The 20423-nt window shown below is 43.3% G+C and overlaps 1 protein-coding gene across 1 annotated transcript in view; it reads left to right on the top strand.

Annotated features, from left to right (window-relative positions):
- The first annotated feature begins 2099 nt into the window (after positions 1-2099).
- C1H11orf65 (chromosome 1 C11orf65 homolog) overlaps positions 2100-20423 on the top strand; it is a 41599-nt gene continuing 23275 nt past the window's right edge. Inside the window, exons 1-4 of the mRNA XM_074984937.1 lie at positions 2100-2118; positions 11727-11805; positions 17717-17809; positions 19940-19993. Coding sequence (XP_074841038.1) covers positions 11737-11805; positions 17717-17809; positions 19940-19993 — 216 coding nt within the window. The 5' untranslated portion in view covers positions 2100-2118; positions 11727-11736. The remainder of the gene's footprint in view (positions 2119-11726; positions 11806-17716; positions 17810-19939; positions 19994-20423) is intronic.

Here is a 20423-nt window from a genome sequence, read left to right as displayed (position 1 = left end):
TCACAGCTATTTACTTGTCTCCCCACTTCAACACAGGAAGTCCACAGTGTCCCCACCATGGTTTATGAAAATTGGCTTATGGATATAACTGTACATAATTTGAAGATGCTTTATGCAAAAGAGGTTACGTAACATCAATTTTAGTTACAATCTGCTGAATTTGTATATCCTATTTTTGTATATGTATCATTCTTGTATGTGAAATTAGAAATATGAAGTGTGGATGTGTTAATAATTCTAAAAGTGTTAATGAGGGTCATCACTGATACCCCAGAACCTGATGGCTTGGTGATCAAGTCAACAACATTTGACTAGCCTTGTTTGTCCTGTAAAGCCCAACCTGTGGTTGGTGCTAGAAAGACATGTGGCCAGACCACCTAATGCGTAAACCCATTTTGGATCTGGTAATTTTCCACTCAGAGTGAGAAAAGTTTAACTAAGCACAAACAATTCTTTCCTTGAGCGAAAGGAATATAAATGAGGACAAAGTATAGTGAGTATAGTGAGTTGCAAGATGCCAGGATGCCCCCCACCTCACCTCACATCTTACCACCTGAGGTGCTTGCTGAAAACATCTACTGGGAGAAGGATCAGTCACAAGAAGGAGGCTGCCTAACTTGTGAAAGAGATGCTTAGAACAATTGTTTAGGTCAACAATTTGCAAGTAAAAAGTTTCTTAATGGATTAGAATTAGCTAAGCATTTTTGTTCATTTTAATTTAGTAACTTGCTTTGATCTGATTGTTTTCACTTGTAACCAGATAAATCCTACTTTTTATACTTCATAAAAAACACTTGTGTATTATTAAGCCCAGTGTAAATAACTGTGACCTGGCAGAGGGAAGCAACCACTTTCTTTCATTGATAAAGAAGGCAGACAAACTTATAAGTGTTCTCTGTGCAAAACATTTACACAGAATAAGACAGATTTATTTGGGGTTGGGACTGATTTCCGGGATTCTGAGCCCTGAGAACTAAGTCCTCCCAGAGCTAAATTGGTTCAGCGTCTTTGTTGCACTTCAGGAGGGCAGTAGCCCCCAACTCTGTGCCTTTCTGGGGGAGACCAGAGGATCTGGCCCAGCAGGACCTCATGGTGGGGAGCAGAGTTCCCTGTAAGCTGAGTGCTTGGGCAGCCTCCCAGTTGAGCTTCAGGTGCCACCCAACAAATTAGCAGAATGCCCACAGTGGGCAGCATGTGTTACTATTGGTGGTCTACATCCACTCATTCTTTGGTGCACATAACAAAATGTATTCAGTCCAGGGATGTAAAAAATTAGAGGGAACACTGATGGGGAGCCCCAGCAAGCAGGAAGGTGGGTGTCAGTGGCCTGTTCAGCACACCAGGGGACAACCCTAAGAGGACTTCAGTGATGTCACTCCATCGCACACGGAAACGGAAAAACAGAGTGAGGTTATCCTGCCTCTTGAAATAAGATAACTGAAATCTGGAAGATAAGCGGTGTTGCTATGGGAAAGATTGCAAAGGGGAAAGTGCCCAAAAGGCCCATAGCTCCCTGAGACTGCTACTGGTGCCCTGGGCCCTCTAAACAAGCTGGCTGCGCACTCCAGGAAGTGGTAAGGGTTGGCTGGGGAACGGGGGGTTCAATATGGTCCAGGCACTCAGGGCAGATTGCCCCAGCCCCACCGATACTGCCGGGGGGCTGCACCTTTTGAAAATATTTGCTGAGGGGCTTGTCAGTTCTGCCCCAGGGCTAACTGCATTGGCTGCTGCTCGGCCTGGACAGTTGCCCTGGAGCCCATGCAAGCAGCAGCCTGTGCAACTGGCCCTGGAGCAGCCATAGTGCTGGCACCCGACAGCCGGTCGTGGGGCATCCCACAGGGCAACAGCCTTAGCCAAGAGACACCTTCCATGTATTTCCCCCCTCTCTCGGCCCCCACCTGGGTCACGCCCCTTCAGACCCCTTCTGCTCCGTGTGGACACGCCCCCTCGGACCCTGCCTCCGCCTGCCCCCACCGGGGGACACGCCCCTACACGCTTCCTCTTCGCTAGACCTTCCACCCCACTCCCTATAAGCCCCGCCCCCTCAGGTTCCGGGTTACTATAGCAACGGGACGCTCAGCCGCCGACAGCCTGACTGACCTCGCGCCGCTGTAGCCGGTACCCGTCGGGGTGCGGGGGAGGGGCGCACAGGGTTTACCCCGCGCGCGCACACACCCGCGTCCTGGCGCGAGCCGCTCACCCAGGAGGGAAGAAGTCGCTTTTGGCCCCGCCCGCTCTGGGCCTCCCCCCCCGCTCCCAGCGTTGCTCCTCCGTCACTTCCCGGCTCCGGGCGGCCCCACGCAGCGGCTCATGACCGGGGGGGGTTACGTTTCTGTGGGGGGCAGTCAGACTTTTGTCTTACTCCACCGTCTGCTGCAGGCTTTACTGCGTCCCCTCCCGCAGCAGCAGCCCGAAGGGCTCGGGGCCTGCTTCAGTCGCTAGTCACGGCCGGGCACTGTGAGGTGGGGCTGCAGAACTGAGCGATGATCTCAGAATTAGGGACCCCCAACCCCGGCCGAGCAAACGTGTGATTTTTCTGGGCCGGCCACGCTACTCTTCTGGTGCTGGGACGCCTTCAGCTTTAGCTCAGGAGAGAGCAGAGACAGCTGTGTGGGCTGGCTGCTGTACCACCTCCCCAAAGACAAAATCTGTGGGGCCTTCGATTATACATAACACCCGCCTGGGCTAGTTATATTAGACACCCTTTTATGTCCAGAAAAAATACAAGTTCGTTCATGGAAACATGCAATGGGACACTAATCACGGTAAGCTCAGCATTTAAGATGTAGGATAAAAGGAAGCCCTGTGGTTCATGGTGCTGGGAGGGTGTGCATGCAGTTCGGCTAAGGAGAACTCTAGCAACCATTTAGAAGCCAGATTTTTATTTCTTAGAGATAGTATCTGTATACTCCGTACATTTAAATTCTCTGCTATTTCCAATCCGTGGTAGATTGGCTGATTGGGAACAGCCAGCATGGATTTTCAAAGAACAAATCATGTCAAACCAATGTGATAGCTTTCTTTGATAGGATAATGAGCCTTATGGATAAGGGAGAAGCAGTGGATGTATTATACCTAGATTTTAGTAAGGCATTTGATACGGTTTCGTGCAATATTCTTCTCAATAAACTAGTCAAATACAACTTAGATGGGGCTACTATAAGGTGGGTGCAAAACTGACTGGATAACTGTACTCAGAGAGTAGCTATTAATAGTTCTCAGTCCTGCTGGAAAGGTATAACAAACGGGGTTCTGCAGGGTTCTCTATTGGGACCAGTTCTGCTCAATATCTTCATAAACGATTTAGATATTGGCATAGACAGTACGCTTATTAAATTTGCAGATGATACCAAGCTAGGAGAGGTTGCAACTGCTTTGGAGGATAGGGTCAAACTTCAAAATGATCTGGACAAATTAGAGAAATGGTCTGAAGTAAATAGGATGAAGTTTAATAAAGACAAATGCAAAGTGCTTCACTTAAGAAGAAGCAATCAGTTTCACACATACAGAATGGGGAGAGACCGTCTAGGAACGACTACAGCAGAAAGGGATCAAGGGGTTATAGTGAACCACAAGTTAAATATGAGTCAACAGTGTGATCATAGAATCATAGACCAACAGAGCTGGAAGAGACCTAAAAAGCCATCAGTCCAGCCCCCCACCCGAGGCAGGACCAAACCCATCAGATCAACCCAGCCAGGGCTTTGTTGAGCGGAGACTTAAACACCTCCAGGGATGGAGACTCCACTGCTTCCCTGGGCAGACCATTCCAATGCTTCACCACCCTCCTAGTGGAAACGTTTTTCCTAATGTTCAACCTGGACCTTCCCAACCTCAACTTGAGACCATTGTGACACGTTCCGTCGTCTGTGAGCACTGTGAACAGCCTCTCTCCAGCCTCTTTGCAACCTCCCTTCAGTAAGTGAAAGACTGTTATCAAGTTCCTGCTCAGTCTTCACTTCTGCAGACTAAATAGACCCAATTCCCTCAACCTTTCTTCATAGGTCATATGCTCCAGCCCCCTAATTATTTTGGTCACCCTCCACTGGACCCTCTCTTGTGTGTCCTCATCCTTCCTATTATTGGGGGCCCAGAACTGGACACAGTACTCCAGATGTGGCTTCAGCAAAACTGAATAAAGAGGAATAATCACCTCTCTGGATCTACTGGCAATGCTCCTCTTGATGCAACCTAATATGTCATTAGCCTTCTTGGCTACAATGGCACACTATTGACTCATGACCAGCTTCTTGTCCACAAAAACTCCCAGGTCCTTTTCTGCAGAACGACTACTAAGCCAGTCATATCCCAGCCTGTAACAATGCTTGGGATTCTTCCGGCCCAAGTGCAGGACTCTGCACTTGTTCTTCTAGAACCTCATCAGATTTCTAGCGGCCCAGTCTTCCAATTTGTCTAAGTCACTCTGGACCCTCTCCCTACCCTCCAGGGTATCTACTCCCCCTAGCTTAGTGTCATCCACAAACTTGCTGAGGGTGCAATCCAACCCCTCATCCAGGTCATTGATAAATATGTTGAACAGAACAGGACCCAGAACCAAACCTGGGGGCACTCCATTAGAAACCGACTGCCATCCCAACATCAAGCTGTTGATCACTACCCACTGGACCTGACCTTCTAGCCATCTTTCTATCTATCTTACCATCTATTTTTCCAATCCACATTCCTTTAACTTCCTGACAAGAATATCGTGGGAGATCGTATCAAAAGCTTTGCTAAAGTCAAGATAAATCACATCCATTGATTTTCCCCTATCCACATAGCCAGTTATCTCATCGTAGAAACCAATCAGATTGGTCAGGCATGACTTGGCCTTCATGAATCCATGCTGACTATTCTTGATCACTTTCCCCTTCTCCAAGTGCCTCAAAATGACTTTCTGAAGGAGCCCCTCCATAACTTTTCCAGGTACTGTTGTAAGAGTGACTGGCCTGTAGTTCCCTGGATCATCCTTCTTCCCTTTTATAAAGATGGGCACTACATTTGTCTTTTTCCAATCATCCGGGATCTCTTCTGATCTCCACAACTTTTCAAAGATAACGGCCAAGGGCTCGCCAATGACACATGCCAACTCCCTCAGAACCCTCAGATGAATTAGGTCTGGGCCCATGGATTTATGTACATTTAGCTTTTTTAGATAGCTCCTAATCTGTTCGTTCCCCACCAAAGGCTGTCCACCTTCATCCCACAATGCATCACTTACCACATTAGTCCAGGAGCTGTCCTTGTCCGTGAAGACAGAGGCAAAGAAAACGTTAAGTACTTCAGCTTTCCTTACATCACCTGTCACTGGGTTACCTCCCTTATCTAGTAGGGCCCCATGCCCTCTCTGATCACCTTCTTCTTGCTAACGTGCCTGTAGAAACTTTTCTTGTTATCCTTCACATTCTTCGCGAGTCACAATTCCAGTTGCGCTTTCGCCTTCATGATAACTGCCCTGCATTCTCAAGCTATACATTTATATTCCTCCTTAGACATCTGTTCAAGTTTCCACTTTTTGTAAGCTCCCTTTTTCTGCCTAAGTTTTCCAAGGATTTCCCCAGTAAGCCAGTCCGGTCTCCTACCATATTTACTTCTCTTGCTGCACATTGGGATGGTTTCTTTCTGCACCTTCAGTAGGGCTTCCTTAAAATACTGCCAGTTTTCCTGGACTCCTTTTCCCTTTATGGTAGCATCCCAGGGGATTCTGCCCATCAGGTTCCTGAAGGAGTCAAAGTCTGCTTTTCTAAAGTCCAGGGTGTGTAATTTACTGCTCTCTTCCCTTCCTTTGGTCAGGATCCTGAAGTCTACCATCTCATGATCACTGCTTCCCAGGTTGTCACCCAGGTTGTCACCCTTCCCTATTAGTTCCTCCCTGTTTGTAAGCAGCAAGTTGAACCGCACACAACCTCTGGTCAGGTCCTTCAGCACTTGCACCAAGAAGTGATCCCCAACATTCTCCAGAAACTTCCTGGATTGCTTGTGTACTGCCATATTGGTCTCCCAACAGATGTCAGGGTAATTAAAGTCCCCCGTGATAACGAGAGCCTGTGATCCAGAAGCTTCTCTCAGTTGTCCAAAAAAAGCCTCATCTACCTCATCATCCTGATTTGGCAGCCTGTAGCAGACACCAACCACCACATCTCCAGTGCTGCCTACACCACTAAGCTTGACCCATAGATTCTCAACAGGCTTTTCTCCCTCTATGTACTGGAGTTCCAAGCAATCATAGTGCTCTCTTACATACAGTGCAACTCCTCCTCCTTTTCTCCCTTGCCTGTTCTTCTTGAACAGTGTATACCCTTTCATGACAGCGCTTCAGTCATGTGAATCATTCCACCAAGTCTGTTATCCCAATCAAGTCATAGTTCTTGGACTGGGCAAGGGTAATTCCTCCTGCTTGTTACCCAGGCTTCTGGCATTGGTGTACAAACACCTTAGATAACCAGTCGATCTCCCCGCCCTCTCTACTCGAACTAGGGGTCCACTTTTGTTGTACATTCCCCTTTGCATTTCTTCTCAGCCTCCAAATTCCTTTCTCCCCTCAGGGTTTTGGTCACTTTTCCCCAGTGAACCTAGTTGAAAGCCCTCCTCACTAAGTTTGCAAGCCTACTTGCGAAAATGCTCCTTCCTCTCTTGGTTAGGTGGACCTCATCTCTTCCCAATAATCCTTGCGCCCGGAACAGTGTCCCACAATCGAAGAATCCAAAGCCCTCTCTCCGACACCACCTGCCTAACCATGCATTTACTTCCTCAATTCGACAGTCCCTACCTTGCCCTTTCCCTTTGACAGGAAGGATGGACAAGAACACCACTTGCACTCCAAATTCTTTGACCCTTCTTCCCAGCACCACATAATCCGCAGTAACCCACTCAAGGTCATTCTTGGCCATATCGTTAGTTCCTACATGCAGAAGTAGGAAGGGGTAGTATTCTGAAGGCTTGAGCAGTTTTGTAAGGCTCTCAGTCACATCTGAATTCGACCTCCCGCTAAACAGCACACATCACGAGATTCCAGGTCCAGTCGGCAGATGGATGGTTCTGTCCCTCTTAGGAGGGAGTCCCCAACCACCACCACCCGTCTTTTTCTTATGGGGATGATGGTCATTGAACCCTCACCCCTAGGACTACACATCCCATGTCCTGCAGTAGAAGCAGTTCCCTTCCGATTTTTTTTCCCTGTGAGGTTCCTTCCAAAGCATTCATCACTGCAGAACCAGTGAAGAGAGCCTGAAAGCAATTACTTATCTCTATATCGATGGGGGTCTCATGTTCTGGCCTTCTTTTTCTTCTAGAAGTTACATGCTGCCAATTCTCTGCTTCATCCCTTACTGCCCTCCCTGGTTCTTCCACCTGCCGTGCTTGCAAAATTAAACACTCCCTTCTGTCAAGGAAATCTTCATCTTCCCTGAATGAGCCTAGGGTCGACACTTGAGCTTCCAATCCTCTAATTTTTTCTTCGAAAATGGAGACCAGCTTGCACTTAGTGCAGATGAAATCCCTTCCTCCCTTGCGGAGGAAGACAAACATGGCTCATCCCAAGCAGGTTACAGCAGCAGTCACTATCCATGCCTGCCATCCTAGAACAGGGATTTAAAAGATGCTGTTGCAAAAAAAGCAAACATGATTCTGGGATGCATTAAAAGGTGTGTTGTGAACAAGACACGAGAAGTCATTCTTCCACTCTACTCCGCGCTGGTTAGGCCCCAGTTGGAGTATTGTGTCCCTTTCTGGGTGCCGTATTTCAAGAAAGATGTGGAGAAATTGGAAAGGGTCCAGAAAAGAGCAACAAGCATGATCAAAGGTATAGAGAACATGACATATGAAGAAAGGCTGAAAGAATTGGGCTTGTTTAGTTTGGAAAAAAGAAGATTAAGGGGAGACATGATAACAGTTTTCAAGTATCTAAAAGGGTGTCATGAGGAGGGAGAAAACTTGTTCTTCTTGGCCGCTGAGGATACAACAAGAAGCAGTGGGCTTAAAGTGCAGCAAGGGAGGTTTAGGTTGGACATTAGGAAAAAGTTCCTGACTGTCAGGGTGGTCAAACACTGGAATAAATTGCCTAGGGAGGTTATGGAATCTCCATCTCTAGAGATATTTAAGAACAGGTTAGATAAATGTTTATCAGGGATGGTCTAGACAGTACTTGGTCCTGCCATGAGGGCAGGGGGCTGGACTCGATAACCCCTCAAGGTCCCTTCCAGTCCTAGCATTCTATGATTCTCTGATTATCATTTGCAAATGCAAGTTTATGCATGCAGAAATTGCTGTATAATTTGCTGACTTGCAACATGACTTGTGTTGGAAAATCATAATGGATGTTTTCAAATGCACTGTAAAACAAATTCAATAGGGTCTTAGGATAAATTACAGTGAAAATATACAGTATTGGAAAATTTAATGACATCTCCAGAAATTAAACTTAAAAAATATACAAAAATTCCTTTCCTTAAAAGATATTTTTGAATTACATGTTTTGACGGCAGTTCTGCCAGGTGTTGTGTATCTTCAACGCTACCTGAGATCAATGCAGTCAGCACTGTCCAGGAGTTACTCAGCACCATTTGTGAAAGTGTTCTTTGCTTGGTCTTTTACTTTTGTAATTTGATTACATATTGTTATTACACCAAATCAACTTTTCTTGAGGAAGCACTTCCTTTTGCTGACTGACAAAAGTTTTCATCTATGTGATTCGGACAAGACAAAAATAAATTGACCTAGTAATTTATGACCCATTCAGGCCAGGTCTTCACTAGACCTTAAAGTTGATTGTAGACACACAATTTGAGCTACTGCAATTGTGTAGCTGGAATCCACTTATCTACAATTGACTTATGTGGCCCTCCTCACTGAGAAAGGTCGAGGAGAGAAACTCTCCTGTCAACCTCCCTTACTCCTCACAGGACTGAGGAGTATCGGGGTTGACTGTCAACCCCTGATAATTCAATTCTGCGCATCCCCACTAGCCACATGAAATCAAACCCCAGAAGATCGGGTTGTTCTTCTGAGTAGTGAAGACACCCCCCCCCAGCTGTAATTTGAATTTAAGCATTGTGATTACTTGTCCTATTACATGGTCCTAAAGTCTTCAAAGTACTATTTTAGGGGAAGTAGATGGTAATGTTATTCATTAAGATTTTCAGTACATTTCAAACATATGGATATAGGTGAATAAAAACCTATTTCTGTCCTACTGGTAATTAGGGGACCAAATAAGGAGTAGGAGTGGGTTTTAAAATCTGAAACAAGCAGTTTGTCAATCTAGGCTTTAAGACTTGCTTTAATGGTTTTTTAAAAATTTATTTGATTTTGCTCTATAGATATAATGTAAGGGTTTGTCCACTTTTGGATTTTGTAGTGAAACCTATCTTTTAAAATGCAAGCTTTCTGGTGGAAGAACTGTCTTTATTTTAGTGTATTTCAGAGAACCAAGCAGAATTTAACCTTAAGATACTGGATGTCCTAGCTGAGCAATAGGGAATTCCTGAGATTGATTGATTGATTGTCACTAACACCAATGGCCCATATTTCATGGGAAGGAAGATTGTTAGAATCTTGGTAGGATGTGATCCATGTATTGTAACCAAGAGTCTACTAAGGCATGTTTACTTACAGTGCCCTCACCCCAAAGACAACAGCTCTTTCATGAGTCTTGGAAAATCAGGTCTTCAAGAATGTACCTAATTTGACCATGGTGCTTCAATCTTACCCATGAAGGCTCATTATCTAAAAAATAAAATTGTTAATCTTTAAGGTGCTACTGGACTGCTTGGTTTTTGTGAACATTTTTATGTGCATTTTTCCAATTAGGTGAATCACAGTACCAGTGCATCCAAAATACTTTATTTGCATATGAACTCATAGTAGTTGCATATGAAACATAAGTGCTTGTAGAGTGGAGAAAAGTCACTCTGCAAGTGAGAGACTGCCCCCAGCACATAGCAGAAGTAGCGCGGTGCTGACAGTGAGTGCAGGGAGGGACCAGCACTGGGGGGTGCATGTGAGCCCCTGTGTAATCCCTCATGTCTGTGTATCAAGAAGTAACAATAATAATACAATAATATGTGTTGGGAGGTGAGTGTGAAAGATAGTGTGTGTGTGAGAGAGACAGAGAGCAAGATATGCATTGCTTCTTTAAGTATGCTGCCAATCTTTTAAATACACTTCTGCTGCCTTTACATACACTGAATTTTTAAGTAGATTGGCACCTAGCAATCTGAAGACTGCTTGTTCAGATACAGCAGCAGCTGCCAGCAAGCTCCTTTGATCCTGCTCCTAAGCCCTGTTGTGTCCCTCTTCGCTTTGTAGGAAGGCATCAGCACTCCATCCTGTTCCCCGACTCTGCACAGCAAGCAGGAGGCTCCCAGGAGCAGCAGTCCAAGTGTTCCAAAGCAGATGGCAGGAACAACATGGCAGTGCACGGGAGGAATACCTAGAGTGCATGGCTCTTGATAGCCTACTAGGCAGCCACGAAGCCATGCAGTTTGGAGGGAACTGAGGTTCCTAGACTGCCCCAGAGGCTGTCGGAGCAGCAGTTCCTAGGGTTCTTAGAGCAGTGGGTGGCAGAAGAAAGACAACCTCTGCTGCCTGAGCAGAAGCCAACTGTTGGCCCCCAGGCCTCTCTAGAGCAGTGGTGTTCCCAGAGCAGCAAAACCTCAGGCTTCAAGAACTGCTAAGTTTTAGTCTGGGGGTATTTATAGTAAAAGGCATGGTCCCTGAATTGTTTATTGTCCATGATCCACCCATGACCTTTACTAAAAATACCCAAGGCTAAATCATAACCTTATATATGAGAGAATGAGATCTACTAGTTCTAAAATCTTAAAGGTGAGAAGAAGCAATCTATTCAATTCACTATCTATAGCTAATGATACTATTATTTAATAAATAATATAGTTTTAATGCAAAACACGTTTTTATAAATTTAGCACATTTAAGGTAGTTTTATTTAATAACAAGTTGAAATGTTGTGGTTTTGCATGTTCAGTTGAATTTGAAATTCCATCCAAATAGAGCTTGTCACAAATCACAAGTTAAAAAATATAGTAAATAAGAAGTGTATCATTCACCATTGTCTACATAATTACATAAAAAATTAAAACTTTATAAATATGTGTTACAGTCTATGCTTGCATAAATGAATGTAGATAGATCCAGCATATTGTCCTAGTGAGCAAAAAGCACCAAATTTAGTGTAAAGGCCATATTTAGAGTCAGTGTGACTAATGATTAACAACCAATGAGAGCCAACTTGTCTTCAGGAAAATAATTATAGTGCAAGTGCAAATTATAATTAAAATTGATTATTTACATAAAGATTTTATGTTTCTTGATTGAAATCCTGAATAAAATCAGTTATTTAAATCACTTTGATTTCAAACAATATACCCAGGCTGAATGAAATGGTGAATGACCATCTTTGAAAAGAAGGTATTGTTTCTTGTCTGCATCAATATTTAACATTTACTTATTCAAATTTTATGCATTATTTTATTTTGTAATCTCAACCTAAGATTATTGGTCTAGGGTGGATTTATTTTCTCCATCATAACTCAAGTCTTAAAAATAGTGTGGGTGAGGTAGTACGGTACAATATTCTTAAAAGAGACATTTTTTAAAAAGTGTTTTTACCATATACTTACTTTAAACTTGTTATACAAGAAAAAGACTGTGAAAATAGGAACTGAAGCAATATTGAATAGTTGTGAACAACAGCCTTATTGTTTTAGGTATTTGTAAATGCCAATGGAAGAAGACACATGGAACAGTGCTGCAAGAGTCATTCAGAGGTTCTGGAAAAGATGTATTGTGAGTGTCAAGCACTATTTTATGTTTAATCATATATTTAACTATTACATGCTTCAATAACAATTTTGCATTTTTTTCTTTTATGTAAATCAAAGTGGTCATGGAAAGTCTGCCAGAAACAGAAACTCCTGTGGTGTGACTCTTTCTTCCAGTATAGCTGTTCCCATACATAGGCATGTCATCCATAGGGCTGTGCTTCCCCTAAAGTTTAATAGAGAGTTAAATGTCCACAAAAGCCTGCATATAAGTATATTACACATCCTGTGTAATTTTATATTGTCAGAACCAGGTAAAATTGCATAGCTGCCTCAGGAAAAAAAATCACATCACATTACCAAAATGTGATGGTGTATTAATTTAGGTGGAATTAGTGGGCTTCTTTCAGCAGTATTTTGTGTTTTTTGTTCTGCATTCTCTTCACACTGAGGTACTATGGTGTTGAAAGGCATCCTCAGGGTGAAAAGTCTCAGAGGGGTACCTATGTTAGCATGTAATTTCAAAACCAACAAGCAGTCCTGTGGGTCACAAGCTTTCGTGGGAAGAATCCTGGTGAAGTGGCTTTTACCCACGAAAGCTCATGACCTAACAAATTTGTTAGTCTGTAGGGTGCCACAGGACTGCTTGTTATCCTCAGGATGGTGGACTGAGGAAGCTCTCCATGTAGTGATCTCAAGGGGATGAGCCATATAATATGGAATAAGGCACTGTGAACCCACAATACCAAGGAGAAGTGAAACTGATTTCAAACTGGGGTAGACTGAGCTTTCTAAGCCTCTTTAGGTGCAGTTGTTTAGGAGAAAGCAACTCTGATCTTAAACCTGCATTTGCTCCCTCCAGTGTGCGTGTCACAGGTCCCATGCCTATGTATGGTGGTTGGTATGAGAAAAGGGAGTCGGGTTGGAACTCACAAGCCAGCCTCGCTTAAATCCATTCATATGTGAAAGTATAGCTCTTGATGCTAAAGATTTACCCTTTGTTAACAAAAGTCCTATGGCGATGGGCAAATGAATTGGATGTAGGTGGAGGATACCACTGGAAGCATCTAGCCACAAACCTGCATGTAAGCAATCCAGGCGTGATGGTCATCTGTCTGCTGAACTGGAACATGAGCAGCTCCCATATCCTGGCTGTGTGACAAAGCAGCCCTATTTAGGGACCGTGCTGTGTTCTTTGAAAGAAGAGAGGGAGAGAAAACAATACCTAAATACGGCTCATTCTGGCTGATTCCTGTTCGTAAACTGCGTCCAGCTGGATAGCCAATTTTGTGATCACAAGAGAATATCAATGACTAAACAGAAAGTACACTTCGTGTCCTGGAATGTATGCACACTTCTTGACAGAAATGACCGCCAGGAGTGCAGGACAACAATCATTGGTAGGGAACTTGCACAGAATAACATTGATGTCACAGCCTTAAGCAAACCATGCATCTCTGATAGCAGCCAGTACACGGAGCATGCTGTCCGTATCATTGTGTGGGCTATCCTAAAGGGCATCCAAGACAAGTGGAAGTTGGCTTCACCATCAGGACATCACATCTTCAATCCCAGCCACATGCCATCAGTCCTCACCTCCTAACTGCAAAGTTTAGACTGAGACAGGGACAATTCCTTGCACCCACTATGCCTGCTGCAGACCATGAAAAGGAGGCTTTCTATGATAGCGTGAATAGAGGGATCTCTTCGGTACCTTTCAAATCAAAGCTATATATATATACTTGATGATTCTAATGCTAGAGTTGGTCAAGACTACACCACCTGGTCAAAGGTGCTTAGGTGAGAACTCAGATGGCATCCTCCTTCTTCAAACGTATGCAGCATGAGCTTGCTATTGCACTAAAAGTGAGAACTATTAGCTTGCTATTAGTTGAGAACATGAGAACATGAGCTTGCTATTGCACTAAAAGTGAGAACTCAGATGGCATCCTCCTTCTTCAAACGTATGCAGCATGAGCTTGCTATTGCAAGCACTTTCTTCCTACAGGCAAATAAATATAAAGCAACTTAGCTGTACCCTCGATTTAAGCACTGGCACATGACTGACAACTTCATTACAAACAAAGAGATCGTTTTGACCTTGAATTGACTCATGCAATGCATGGCCCTGGGTCCTGGTCTGACCATTACATAGTACTCAGTGTCATCTCCTTGAGCATTTGTCCACCAAAATGTCATCATGCTGCTGTTTGTCAGAAGAAAAATGGATACAGGTAAACTTGAAATGCCCAAGACACAAGCATTGCTTCAGCTCAGTCTTGACACCTCTTAAGTCATCAACAGTGAAGGTCCAGAGCAGCGATCCACTACTGAGGAGAACTGGATGAACATCAAGGAAACAATCTACAAAACTGCTGTTGAAATACTAGGTTTCTGAAAGAGCAAACACAAGGACTGGTTTGATGACAATGACAAAGATACCCAAGCCCATCTTGATAAAATGCATGTGATGCACCTGGCTTCAATCAACGATAAAGAGAATGCTTTTAGGAAATCAGCGTACATTCAATCTAAGCAGAAGGCACAAGTCAAATTATGGAAAATGAAAGAGGACTGGTGGAGATGTAAAGCAGCTAAACTTCAAGATACAGCCAATAGACATGATTTTAAAGCATTCTATGATGGCCTGAAGGTAGTCTTTGGGCTGTTGCTGGCTCTACCCCACTGCACTCTGTCAGCACTCTGATTACAAATAGTGCTAAAATCCTTGACTGCCAGGCTGAACATTTTCACAATGTATTAAACCAGACATAAATTTTGACAGCAGCATTCTTGAAGAGATTCCTCCTTGAGCTAATGGTCCACAGCTGGTTTTACCAACACCTCTTGATGAGGTACAAAAAGCTGTCAAGCAGATGAAATCTAGAAAGGCATCTGGCAGTGATGTGATCCCATCAAAGCAGTGTTTCCCAAATGGCGTTCAGTGGAACCCCATGGTTCCACAAAGTGAAAATAAGGGTTCCACAAGAAAATTCCATTACAATAGCTGACTCCTCTGTGGCTCCCTGCCCTACCACCACTGAAACAGTAGAACTAAATTTAATTGGCTTAATGGCCATCAGGGCGGCAGGAGAAAACCAGCTGTTAAACCAACTGAATGTAGTTTCATTATTTCACAGATGGCGGGGTAGGGAGCTGCAGAGAGCCCTTCACTCACCCTGCTACCTGAGCGGCCACATGCCTCCACTGAGCGTGGCTTGGCTCACCCCTGGCAGCAGAACATCTCCATGCCAGCCTTCCGCTGGGCGCACATGGCTGCAGGGTGTAGGCTCCCCAGCCAGTGACACGGATGGGTTAGTCCCAGGGGCTGGTTTGGGGCTGAGGTGGGTTAATCCTGGGGATGGAGGGGGGTTTGTGGCTGAGAACGGTTAAGCCTGGGAATGGAGGAGGTATGTTTGGGATTGAGAGGGGTTAAGCATGGGGGTGGGTGGGTTTGTGCGATGGGGGTAAAGCTTGGGGATAGGGGAATGGCCGCCTAGCATAGGCTCCCCAGCCAGTGCCATGGATCAGTTAGTCCTGGGGGCTGGTTTGGGGCTGAGGCGGGTAAACCCTGGAGATGGGGGGCAGGTTTGGGGGCCAAGTGGGGTAGAGCCTGAGAATGGGGTTCCACAAAATTCTTTAGAGTTTAAAAGGGTTCTGTGGCCGAATAAAATTGGGAAACACTGCATCAGAGATTCATAAAGCTGGGATTGGCCAGCTGATGTGCCATCTCATCTCTTTATCACCATTTGGGAGAAAGAGGAAATCCTGCAGGACTTCAAAGATGTGCTGATTGTACACATATGCAAGAGAAAAACTGACCATACATGCTGTGATTACCCCTGGGACATCTTACAGCTTTCTATAGCTGATAAGATCCTGGCCAGCATCCTCTACAACTGTCTAGCGTTACATGTGTTCACAAATGGCATCATTCCTGAATATCAGTGTGAATTTTGCACTGGTCAAAGCATTGCTGACATGATATTCACAGCCAGGCAGAGCCAAAACATGTAGAGAGCATACATCAGGATGTTTACATGAATAGAAACAGACTTTGGAAGGTACCTGGGTGAATTGGCTGTCCTGAAAAATGTGTTAACGTAGTGTAGTCCTTTTGTGATGGTATGCTGGGTCGCATCCTTTAAAATGGAGAGATATCAGCACCTTTTGAAGTGTTTAATGGTACAGAGAAAGGATGTGTACTTGCTCCTGTCCTGTTCAGCATCTGCTTGTTGATGATGTTGTCAGTTATTTTCAAGGATTGCGCATTGGGCTATTGGAAACAAAATCTGGACACCATGTATGAAGCAAGCAGGAGGATTTATTATGCACAGCTGGTGGAGTGCCACATTGACCATCAGGACTCAGTGGAGCACTGTCAAGCAATTAGTTACAATTGATTATATAGGATTTCAGTGGGTAGAGAGAAGCAACTGAATAGGCCCTGGCAGCAAGACGATATGAGCACAATAAGTAAATAATTTAACAGGTTACACAAATGAATCCGCCCATAGGTTAAATAACATTTATTTAATACATAGATACTACTACTTAGCAGTTTAATTAAACAACGCATGCATGGAATTCCAATCATGAGTTCAAGGGAGTGATGATGATTCTTTCCAGTTAGGTATGATCCAGTGATGCATATCTAGGCATTTAAAGCAAAAACAGTAAAGTTGCTCATCAACAGCATCATAGAAGATGAATTCTGTCAATCGTTCGCTCAGTCCATATATATTTGTGTTCTGCACTATCTGCACATATCTACACCTGTGACATCATCACAGGACCTAACATCAACCATACCATCAGGGGCTACTTTTGCCTGCACATCTACTAATATAATATATGCCATCAGGTGCCAGCAATGCAATTTACATTGGCCAGACTGGACAGTCTCTCTGTAAAAGAATAAATGGACATAAATCAGACATCAGGAACAGTAATGTACAGAAGCCTGTGGGTGAACACTTCAATCTCCGTGGACACTCAGTGGCAGATTTAAGAGTGACAGTCCTGAAACAAAGAAATTGCAAAAATCAAATGGAGGGAGAAATCTCTGAGCTGCAATTTATTTGCAAATTTGACTCCATTAACCAAAGATTAAACAGAGACTGGGGAGTGGCTCGCAGCTTACAAAAACAGCTTCTCTGCCATGGGAGTTAATATCTCCCCATTAGACTCTGACAAAGGCTCACATCCCCCTGTCTGATCTAACTTGTTTTTTCCTCTTTTGATACCTATTATTGATACTGACCCATTTCCACCTTGCTGAATAGACCTTGTCAGCTCTGGCCCTCCCTCTTACTGGGACCCCACTCTTTAAATACCCCTCTGAAACCACTCCCCCCAGTCATGCATCTGATGAAGCGGGTCTTTGTCCATGAAAGCTTATGCTTCAAAATATCTGTTAGTCTATAAGGTGCCGCAAGACTTCTTGTTGTTCTCGAAGCTACAGACTAATACGGCTACCTCTCTGAAACTTTTCAAAGATAACTCTGACAAATTAGGTAATTTAGATGCTTTACTTTGAAATTCCAACTACTGTGTGGCAGCATTTTATAACCATATGCCTTTCTTTCTGTGGAAGCCCTCTTACTTTTAACTCAACTTACTACCAAAATGAACAATTTAAACTTAGCTTTTCAAATGTGCACATAGACTCTATTTTTGGTATGCACATTTGACTGAATTCAGCAGTGCTATTAACTATTCACTTCACTCTTCAGATCTGGGAGAACTACAGCAGGCACAAGTTTAACTCTGTGAGATCATTTGATGAATTGGGCCCCGCACTGTCTTGCATTAGGTTTGGCGTGGGAAAAGTGAATGGTGTCATGAATAGTTCAAAATGTAGAAAAACCCCAGTGACAATAGTTTTAAATCCCAGAGACATTAGTTTTTCTTGGTATATTTATACTTCTCTACAGGATGTCCGTGTCTTTCGATACTACAAAGAATTAATTAGCTTCAGAGGGGTTGGGCACCCTCATCTTCTGATGAAGTTCATTGACCCTAGAGAGGTAAGGGCTGGATTTACTGATATATTTTCATTGCTGTATCTGTGTACAAGTTACCCACATATTATTCGTTAAGCTAGTTCAAGTGTTTTAGTTTCTCATTGTTATTTGTGGCACAGTACTGGGAGACAAGGGTCATTACAGCATTTTCAATCAAATAGAATCTTTAACTGACCTACCGTTTTGAGGCCCAAGATTTACTGATGTAGGATACTTTGTGGAATGAACATAACTGAAACTATGGCCGCGTCTACACTAGACCCTTCCTTTCAGAAGGGGCATGGTAATGAATGAGTTGGGAATATGCTAATGAGGCACTTCTATGAATATGCAGTGCCTCATTAACATAATGGTGGCCGCATGCAATTGGAAAATACTGCTTTCAAATCACGCACTGCCTGTGTAGATGGGGCCTTTTGAAAGGACCCCCAGACTTTGCAAGCCCCTTCTTCTTATTTGGTTTTAGGAAGAAGGAGCTTTCGAAGTCCAGAGAATCCTTTTGAAAGGCCCCCATCTGCACAAGTGGCACGTGATTTGAAAGTGGCACTTTCAAATTGCACATGGCTGCCATTATGCTAATGAGGTACTACATAGTCATAGCAACACCTGATTAGCATTTTCCCAACTCGCGCATTATCATGCCCCTTCTGGAAGGAAGGGACTAATGTAGATGTAGCCTATATGTGAAAAAGAGAAATATACAGTACAGTAAAATCTCTATTATCCACCACCATGGGGAACTGGGAGTGCTGGATAATTAACTGTGACGGATATTGGTGCTTGGATAATCAAATGTGCTGGATAATTTCCTCCACTGGTCCTGCTGCCACCAGCCAGTCAGCTGGCTTTGTGGCCCCCAACTCTGGCTGGGTAGCCAACCCCACAGCAGGCACCCCTTGCCAGGTATCCAGCCCTGGCTGGTCAGCCAGCTCGCAGCATGCAGGTTAACACAATGTGCCAGATAAGTGAGTTATCCAGATGTCAGATAGCTGAGCTTTTACTGTAGTTACAAAAGACAATATGAGTAAACTACAAAAGTAAAAGAAGTCCATAGAGTCAGTTGTTTTCTTGGAAATGAGAACATCAATTCATTTCATATCTGGGAGGCATTTAGTAGCTAACATATGGTAAAAGGCATTTGGAGTCCACTGAAACTCATACAGTCTCAGAACAAGCCCTGTTATTTTTAGAGCATGTTATAAAAAACATCTTTTTGCAAAAGCCTTCATACACAATAAATTGTCCCAAGGAATTAGTCACATAGGAGATGCTAACTGGATAAAACCAGCGGCTTATGTAGTTGAGTACCTAACGATTGAGTGAATATGCAAAAACAAACAAACAAAAAAACCCCCAAACCAAAAAACAAACAAACAAACAAAAAAAACCCTTGCATTAGACAGTTATAGGAAAACCCACTGCCTGGAAAGTTTCTTTCTGTCCCTCAATACCTAGAAGTTGACTTATAGCCAGATGTGTGAGAGTTTTTTTAATCTTTTCCAGAACTCTTGCTAATTTTTTAAATAAATTTTTGTAATCACAATGAATATTCACATCCATATAAGTGTCTTACCCTCCTTGGAATCAATACTACAACAAGAACAAGAATGAAAGACAAAATTTGTTCCCTTATCCCATAAAACAATTAAAGAAAAAAAAATAATATGATGAAGTCAGGATGAGAGAGAATTATAGACATTGTTCTGTGAACCCTACTCATTACCTATGGTGCTCAGAGGCTCCGATGATGGTTCTGTTAACTATATATGGAGAAAAGTTAATGAAAGCCACTGATCTGCCACCTCCACTTGCTTGCTTCTTTCATGCCACAATATGTCTACACCATACTGTAGAAAGCAGAATGAGACCCATTATTCGGCCTTTTAAACTTCTTACATACTTCAGTTGATAGATGCTATCTTATAAAAATGGCACTTCCATAATAATATAGTATCATGTTATTTGTATTGTATATCCCTATTAATATGATACTGGATTTATGTCAGGGAAGAGTCTAAATACATGTTTATGCATGATATACGAATGGACAGTTATATAATTTAATTTATCTTTCTACCATAATTTCTCAGGACTGTGGAAGCATTGTGAATTAATGCCTTTTTCTTCTTGCAGGCAGAGTTACTGGATGCTGCAGCAGGAGTTTATATCAGATTCAGACTAGGTGGTGTAAGTAGAGTTTTAAAAAATATTAGAATATTGACATTCATTCTATATCTAGGTAATCACAGCTTAATGGACTTATATTAACTGTATTCTAACAAACTGGCAAGGTAAGTATTTTCTAATGAGGGTGTTTGAAATTAGCCTCCTATAGCCATTCTTAAACACCTGACTAAGTATGTTCTGAATTTTCAGTTGGATTGTAGGTGCTCTGACTGCTCTGTGCTTGAAAATCAGGGATGCAGTCCTGGTCTTACTGTTGCCAATGGGAGTTTTCCCACTGATATCAATGGGGCCAGAGTTTCACCCCAAGATTTTATTGAAGTGACTAAATAGGGATTTAGTGTGAAAATGTTGAACCAAGTATCTCTTTAGATTTTGGCCTTCTGCATTTGCCTATTGGTATCATACAGCTGAACAGTCACTTTGAAAAAGC

Source organism: Carettochelys insculpta, chromosome 1 (genome assembly GCF_033958435.1).
Source record: "Carettochelys insculpta isolate YL-2023 chromosome 1, ASM3395843v1, whole genome shotgun sequence".
Classification (NCBI taxonomy): domain Eukaryota; kingdom Metazoa; phylum Chordata; order Testudines; family Carettochelyidae; genus Carettochelys; species Carettochelys insculpta.
Note: the sequence above shows the minus strand (reverse complement) of the source record. Positions and strands in the feature narration are given on the sequence as shown.